This window comes from Leiobunum rupestre, chromosome 2 (genome assembly GCF_980474605.1).
Source record: "Leiobunum rupestre chromosome 2, qqLeiRupe1.1.hap1, whole genome shotgun sequence".
In the NCBI taxonomy this organism is placed as follows: domain Eukaryota; kingdom Metazoa; phylum Arthropoda; class Arachnida; order Opiliones; family Sclerosomatidae; genus Leiobunum; species Leiobunum rupestre.
The window spans coordinates 13886009-13895042 of NC_143385.1; the positions used below are offsets into that span (position 1 = coordinate 13886009).

Sequence of the window (9034 nt, forward strand, 5' to 3'; positions counted from 1 at the left end):
CTGAATAGTTTAGTAGTTGGTAAATTAATTAATGGTAGTTCGATTAGATGCTCAACATTGTATGGAACACCTGTACTCGCGAAACATATAAATGAGGTGAATTTATATTTAAACGATACTAGTTTACTTTTTATATGGGCTATCAATGTGTCGTCTTATTAAATATATACGATAAGTTAAGTTAGAAGAAACCACCTATGGACTATGAGAAGGATGATAAAATACGTGAAAAAGTAGATAAGTCCATAATTAAAAGGGATAATATAGCTAAATCCTAAACAAATTTGAAGAAAATTAAAAACTTACTAATAACTCGTACCGATAGGTCTTCGAGCAACGCGAAATTCGGATCAAATAGATCTTCGAGTAATAAACTAAATTTTTATTTTTAATTTAGTTTATTACTCGAAGATCTATTTGATCCGACTTTCGCGTTGCTCGAAGACCTATCGGTACGAGTTATTAGTAAGTTTTTAATTTTCTTCAAATTTGTTTAGGATTTAGCTATATTATCCCTTTTAATTATGGACTTATCTACTTTTTCACGTATTTTATTAAATATATTATTATTATTCTCATTTTTATTATTGCGTCATGATTTGGAAGTGGACAATCCTAGTCACCAAGCCAGCGATTGTTCAAGCTCAGACAATGAATCAGATAAAAAATTATCTCTCTTCAAGTGCGAAAATTTTAAAATGGGAGGAAAGCAATTTCATTAGCACTAGGAAACGCAGTTGGCAAAATCACCAAGAAGCTCACATGACCAAACAACAGGTCGCGTTGGATTCATTTTATACGGGTCCCACCCAATTTATCGAGAAATTTACTTCGTTTTCATTTGATTTTAAGCATTTTAGAATAACTTAAATTAAATTATTTTAATATCATGAAGCAATTGCTTTGGCGAAAGGTCTTTTGCGATAAGAAAATGAAAAACCCGACGTTGAACCAATTTTTACCGATTGTATGACGAATGGTCAGAGCCTTTTCTATCTTACGCCGATAAACATCTGAAAAACGATTTAAAGGAAAGGGCTATACTTGCCAGTTTAAAAGATATGCAATTTTCCGGTAAACAAATACCTACCAATAATGTACTGGAAAATATAAATAAGCAACTCAAAGACGCCGGAGGGGAATACCAGATAAAGGAAGATCAAATAGTTTTGGTTAAATGAAATTAACAGGGCGTACCGAAATCTCGGTAATTATAACGTTAGACCTGCATTTAAAAATGCTCCAGAGCTAGAATTGACCAATATCAAGCTTGTGCTCGGAAACAGACATTGTGGATGCTATTCTAAAGGAGGAGTTTCATTATTTTATCGAGGAAGAAGAGAGTTATGACAGGGTTCATACAGACCTGGAAAACCTTGAAAACCGGGAAATATCAGGGAATTCAATCGCTGAAAGAAAAGTCAGGGAAATTACAATTTTTTTTTAAATTCAGGGAAATTTATGAGGGCCCAGAAAGTTTGCGTTAATGAATACAAATTTACAATAATAAGGTTTTCTTATTAAAGATTTGACTTTATTTCTTCTTTTATATTATAATATTGAACCAATTTAATTTAAATTACAATCATGAAATGAGTTACTCTGTAAATCTTAGTTTTATTTTATTTTTCACCCGGAAAAATCAGGGAAATATTCGTGGAAAAAGCTGGAAATATCAGGGAAATCGGGTTGCTAATAGCTTTATGAACCCTGTATAAGCCAAACGAAAGAATTTCCGACCCGGCATTAGCGTCTCTATGTTTCCGTTATGGAGATGTGTTTCATTCAACAGAAGCGCAATGTTATATCGTTGGGAATCCTTTTAAGAAATCGGACACCTACTCGGTTACGATGAACAAATCTACCGCCTGGTATGGATGTAAAGCTAAAAACTCATACTACATCCAAGTGGTAGAAATACTCTTAGACAGCGGGCCAGCGAAACCAACGACGCCAAATTATCTTTCAGAACTGAGAAAAAACGAACATCACGCTGGAAGGAAATGGCCAAAACGAGGCGATTTCGAATACACTTATAATGACGCGCCTGACTCTATATGCGCTCTTCAGTCAACACCAAAATGGCCGAAATGAATAACGTTCGATTCCTTAGACTTGTCAGCTATCGAGCCATGTTTTAATTCGTCAAAGGCATTTAAGCGAATTAAAAGAGAAAGGGTCCATACCGATTTCCCGAGTTCAATTCGCGACATTTGAAAAGGAGCAAATTGCGAATTTAGATATCATACCGCGTGAGAAGATCCAAGAAGATCAGCAACCCAAAACACCAGAAACTGTAGTAAAAAAAACAAGACTATGAAATTCCCACGTTTCGGTATAGTAGGATATGTAGAAAAAGAATACCCAAAATGAAAGACAAAAGTATATTAACTAATAATGTGGGTTGCGATTTTAAGGATGTCCCTTATTATGAAATTGAGTTGCAACACTTTACAGAGCGTGAAAACACTAAAAGCCTTCTTCAAAAACGTGGATAATTAACTTCGTAATAGGGGCTTAAATAAAACATCTCGAAGGAAAATTTCGAACTTAATTTCACAACATGCACATTAAAAGACGATTGCAATGGAAAAAGAAAGGATCAGCATATACTTTGTGTAACAAAACCTCATTGGTACCACGTGAAAAGTATAAATCCAAATAATAAAAAAATCTGTATTTGCGAAAACAGTAGATCAAGTAAATTTATCAATTGACAAAATATAGCGGTTCGTGAAAGACGAAATAACTATAGTTTTCGGTTGCCTTCGATTATCATCGGTAGTAGCTAAACGTCGCGGCTTTAAAGTGTACTACACTCACCAGATGAACTGTCGTTTCCAGATGAAGCGGTTTCCATTTTATAACTAGATTTCGGTAGCTTTCGATTTTAGTTATCCTATCGTCAGGCGGTATTTCGGTGGTCATCGAGTGTAGCTAAGCCTCGCAGCTGTAAAGTGATCTACCTTTTCTTGAAGACTTCTCGTTTTAAGATGAAGTGCAGGATTTAAGAGAAGTCTGTGAATTATGATCTCATTTCACTTCCAGACTACGATGAAGGATAAAGGATCTACTATTGCTTCATTGTGAAGTTAAACTACGAAGTTTAGGAATTTTTTCGCGGCTGTGAAGTGTTTTTTTGGTGGTAGCAGTCTTTAAGTCTTAATTAAAATAGTTATTTGCTAAATATAATAATAATTTGTCGTTTGTCTGAAAACTTTAGTTAAACATTTTATCCGTAATATTTATGTTTTTCCTTTTTTATTTTTATTTCCTAAGTGCAGTTTTGGCTGCTTTTAAAAGTGAGCCACAGCTCAAAAAAAGTGGCCCAATTATTATCTGAAAACTAATAAAAATTAATAGTATAAATAGCACAAGGAATTCCGAGAGCGTTGGTGGCAATGGATGCGTTAGCTAGCAGTTGCTTTTATAAAAGTGAAAATAAAATGAATAAATACATTTTAATAATATTTGACCATCACAGACAGCTCTATAGATGTCTGAAACGAACTGACGTTTAGTATTTGCATTTTTGAATAAATAAAATACCCAGTAAACTTCATTTACGCGCAAAGTTCACCTAAATACAACAGGAAGAATAAAACGACGACATTTTACCAGAGATGGGCAAAAACCAATTTTCAGAGCTCACACTCCTCTCTTTAGACTCAGATGTTGGAGCTCGCACTCTCACTCTTCTCTTTTTATGGCGGAAGCTTGAGCTCGCATTCGCGCTCTTTTCTTTTTTGGCGGAAGCTTGAGCTTGCGCTTGCGCTCGCGCTCTTCTCTTTATATGGTGGAAGCTTGAGCTCGTGCTCGCGATCTTCTCTTTTTATGGCGGAAGCTTGAGCTCGCATTCGCGCTCTTCTCTTTTTTGGCGGAAGCTTGAGCTCGCGCTCTTCTCTTTATATGGTGAAAGCTTGAGCTCGCGCTAGCGCTCTTTTCTTTTTATGGCGGAAGCTTGAGCTCGCATTCGTGCTCTTCTCTTTTTTGGGGGAAGCTTGAGCTCGCTCTCGCTCTCTTCTCTTTTTATTTCCGAAAGTGGAGCTCGCGCTCGCACTCTTCTCTTTTTATATGCAAGAGTGAGCTCGCGCTCGCTCTCTTCTCTTTTTATATGTGAGAGTGAGCTCACGCTCGCGCTCTTCTCTTTTTATATCCGAAAGTGGAGCTCGCGCTCGCTCTCTTCTCTTTTTATATGCGAGAGTGAGCTCGCGCTCGCGCTCTTCTCTTTTTATATCCGAAAGTGGAGCTCGCGCTCGCTCTCTTCTCTTTTTATATCCGAAAGTGGAGCTCGCGCTCGCACTCTTCTCTATTTATATGCAAGAGTGAGCTCGCGCTCGCTCTCTTCTCTTTTTATATGTGAGAGTGAGCTCACGCTCGCGCTCTTCTCTTTTTATATCCGAAAGTGGAGCTCGCGCTCGCTCTCTTCTCTTTTTATATCCGAAAGTGGAGCTCGCGCTCGCTCTCTTCTCTTTTTATATGCGAGAGTGAGCTCGCGCTCGCGCTTTTCTCTTTTTTTATCCGAAAGTGGAGCTTGCACTCGCGCTCTTCTCTTTTTTCATCCGAGAGTGGCACTCGCGTTCAAAAATAGCTCTCTCACTCTTTTGAGCTGAGAGTGCGCCCATCTCTGCCTTTTACCGGAGTTTCATGAAAATACACTCGATCCATCTCTACTAAAATGTGTGCCTTTCAAACATAAATTCGTATTCACGCAAAACGAACTACTAGTGTAATAAATAGGTTTTAGTTAAAAATGTGACCTTTCATCTCGCAGTTATGCTTTTTCCGGAATAGCTCCAAACGCCGTTGGAACGTCTACCACTATCCTTAGAATTGACTGGAATTGTTTCCAAGACCCCAAAGTCACGCTCAGAGAGCGTGGGAATAATTGGAGTACTTTTGATATTATAAACATAATTCGGATTCCGGCGAAACAAATGCAACGCGGGGCATTTTATAGTATTAAATGAAAGACCGCGGCAATCAGCCCAACGGAGTGATTTGGAAACTCTTAGCCGTTGCAGATTTTCCTGGCAGTTTGTTTAACGAATTCAAATAAAAATAATTTATTGTTACCCAGTGTCTTCCTTAAATGTCTTGTATAGTGTATGTCCCAATTTATATTTGAAGATATTTATTGAACATTTCAATTTTTGTATTAATTGGTCAGTAAAAAGAAAACCATTGTAAGCTGTTTTTAATATTTTTAAATTGACTGCCTTGAAAAAAACTTTTATCAATAAAACAACTGACATAAGTAAAATTGGCATTCCTATGTATTTAAAAAAACATACCTACAGTTATATTTAAATTTAAAACTTTTTGGATTAACGTTAATTATTGAACACATCGAATCAAATGGCGGTAGGGTCGTATTCCGATTTAATCTTTTTAGGATTACGTCATGCATTAAAAAGCAGTTGCCTCTCTCAAGACGCCATTTTTAATTTAGTTTGTCGTTGATTGAGAAAAAAAAACTATTTGTAAGTTCGCACATCCGAGCAATTACTACACTAGGATACTAAACAGGTAATAGTAAATATTATTCGTATCGTATTATTCCCAGTAAATTACCCGTCGGGTATTTGTTTATAATGTGGCAAGGAAAAATCTGAGAATAAAACCGAATTTGAAGGGATCCATTTTTACTGGATGAAGCAATGTCGATTTTTGTACATTGATAATTCTCGCGTATTATCAAATTCAATCTCGATTATAATAGATTTGAAAAACCAAAAGTATATAATATGCCTCTTACGAAGAGTACTTTCGACTCGCACTGATACTTCATAATTCGTTCTCATACTATTACCGGGGAAAAGAAATACTCGTAAAAATTACGCTCCATACTTGTTTACATTTGTAATCTTTAGGCTGGGTAATAAATAATTTTAAGCCGTGACAGGTTTTTCATTGCGCAGAGGCATTTTACTTCTATCTTAAGTGATTATACAAGGTGTCCACTAAAAATCAAAAATTATAACTGAAAAAGCTTTTTGTTTTTCAAAAATTTCAAATTTCTATGGAACATTCCTCGTGAATGACCTTGAACCATGTCTTCAAGGTCATTCAAAAACTATCTCGAGAACCGTCGGGTTTACGGATTTAGTTCCAATTAGAAAGTTGTTGCTCGCCATATTAATAGTTCAAATAACTTTGATTTTACCAAATTTGACAGATCCGAATCCATTAAATTAAATTTTACACTAGTAAATGTCCCCGCACGAGGAATGTTCCATAGAAATTTGGAATTAAAAAATACGTTTTTCAGTTATTTATCATTTTTTTGTTTTTTAGTGGACACCCTGTATTATACACTTCTGGTAAAAGATGTTTGGTTGTCGTCCGCTACGCATCACGTCGCCTGAAGCCCCTGCTATAAAACCTTGCAAAATTAAATTACACGAGCTGAGCATAAAACGCAGCAGGTGGGATCTAATTGTAGGATAGTGTAAAGGTTGGCCACTCTACCGGCAATCAACCTAGTGTATTTTATACCTGTGTCTTTTCACCTAACGTTAAAAAACAATTCGCGTTGGGCAGAAAAAAATATATCAAAATTATTATTATTATTGTAATTAAAATTTGCTCGAGATTTTGAACCTTTACAGTATTGCTCAAATAAATTATAGTTTATCACTTACAGGTCTGAATTGTTAAGATGCTGCTTAACAATGGCTCCAAGTCGGAAATGGTCAGCCCCACCCAGGACGACTCAAATTCTAATTATTATACCGATGGCGACGTATTATGTGGCAAATTGACGTTTCTTAGAGGGAAAATGTTCAAATGCAAAGAATGTGACTTCAGTAGTACTTCGAGACGAAGTTGGCAAATTCACCAATCGGCTCATATCGAAATTCAACCGTTCTGGTTCGATGAATACGACTACATACCCATCCTGAAGATGCGTTTTCAGACTCGCGGATCGACCAAATGCCAAATGCGTTTGTTCAAGTGTAAAGTTTGTAAATTTCAGACCCAGTGGGAGGGGATCTTCAATTTTCACACCAGCCAACATTCTAACTTCAAACCTCGAAAATGCCAGGATTGCAAGTTCTCTACAGCTGCGAAAAACCTTCTGAACTCTCATCGAAATATCCATTATTTTAAAGACTCTGTGGAATGTAATACTTCCGATACTAAATACTTCAACGTATCTTCTGCCGATGAGGAATCGACTTTTCAGTGCTGCAAGTTGATCTCGAATTCTCCAGGAATAGCTTTAAGAAAATGCTTCGTTAAAATTGAAAGGATGCCGTATTTCGTGAACCGGAAAAATCCAAATAACAAAGATTCGAATGATTCTAACTTTGGTGAGACCCAGAACTTTCATGCGAAATACGGTGAAAAATCTCAATTACATGTAACCAATGAACAGTCCAACTTTCAGTCCACCAAGTTGAACACTAATTCACGAGGAATCGAGAGATTGTAAATAAATATCAATATCGTATTTCATGTACCCCAGATTTTATTTTAATCATGATTATGATATCATTAAAAAAATCTATTTTGGTAACTGCTTTAACTATTGCATAATTATTACGATTGTGCTTTGTGGTAATAAATGAAACAATTCTATTTGTAAAGTAGTGAGTTGTTGAAAACCATTATTTCCTAAAAAGTGATATTATAAAATTAATGTAGTCGATTTTAAGCAAATATTGCAAAAGCAGGGTGCCGTGTAGAGGCCTAGAACTGGCGCATGATGACTTAATTCTAGGTTCCATATTGTTCAGATAGAGGCGATTATCTTTTTCGGTATGACGTTTCATCGTTACTCCAGAGTATTCATTAAGTATAACCATAAGTGTATAATATTTTTTACATAAGTATGATACTTCTTATTCTTCACATGCAAAAGTTGGACTGAGAGCTATTAACAAGACAGACTGCATTAAGGGCTACGTCACAGTTTTGCGTCCGCTTGGTAACGCGTCACACGTATCCTTTGACATCGCCTCGCTAGGGGGGGGGGATTTTCTTCTTTGGATGACGTCACTCCGTTACTAGCTCTCTGAAAAATATTCCCCAAAGTGACAAACTTATTGAACAATATCATAGACTTATAGTATAACTCGCATACGTACGCAAAAATATTATTGACTTACGAGACGAAGTTATGGATGGTATGGTGTTTCTAACCGACAGTCACAAATGTTATTCAGTTATACGATTACAGCAACGTCTTATTATTCATTCAAAAATCCAACTGACATTTCATATTTTAAAATCAGTGGCGTCGGAAAGAAAATATTTGATGGGGTGCAAAAGCAAAAATTTGGGGCAGCCCAGAGCACTCCGAGAAAATTACTTTTTTTTTAATTAAAAAATGCTGATGATTTCAGTTTTTTTTGTTTTTCTAAATTTGTTAGTGACTTTCACTACAAATATAGTTATTATTTCTGAGGATGTTGGAAAAATAAAAACCAAAATATGATTAATTAAATTTTGGGATGGGCAATTTGGGGGATACAAATACATTGATAGTACCCCCGCCAGAAATCTAGGAGCGTTCAATGTGCCCATGTACCTACTTGTTCCGACACCACTGGGAAACGTATCAGTTATAATAAGACGTACGACGGTCAGAATACACACAATCCTTCTTAGGCAAAGACTAGTTCGATCAGTTTCATACTTATTTGTTACTTCTGATCACACTTATTACTTCTGGTCATACACCGAAGACTAGGTCGCTCAGTGTCATACTTAATTGTTACTTCTGGTCATACGTTGAAAGCGTGGTGCACTCTGAACGACCTTGAAAAATGCTAGAGGGAAACGGGCGCAAAGACCTCTAAAAACACGCGGATATACAATGTTGGAAATTGCGGGGCTCCGTATACGCTGACCAAAAAACCCTACTTAGAATTAAAATTAAGGAACGTATTTGCAACTCTTAGTTATATGTAAACCACAGCTATTCAAAAATATAACTTTCATGAAAATTGGACTTAAACTAAGGAACGTTATGCCGACTTTCAGGCGGAAATATAAGTGTCACACTTATTTGTTACTTTTGGTCATA

At 36.3% G+C, this 9034-nt stretch overlaps 1 protein-coding gene across 1 annotated transcript; it reads left to right on the forward strand.

The window, feature by feature from the left end:
• Window positions 1-5392: 5392 nt before the first annotated feature.
• Window positions 5393-7595, forward strand: LOC149956180 (uncharacterized). The gene is made up of 3 exons (XM_090164656.1): window positions 5393-5529; window positions 6647-7052; window positions 7116-7595. The coding sequence occupies exons 2-3, from the start codon at window positions 6662-6664 to the stop codon at window positions 7436-7438; spliced, it is 714 nt and encodes a 237-aa protein (XP_090020782.1). The 5' UTR covers window positions 5393-5529; window positions 6647-6661; the 3' UTR covers window positions 7439-7595.
• The last annotated feature ends 1439 nt before the right edge of the window (window positions 7596-9034 follow it).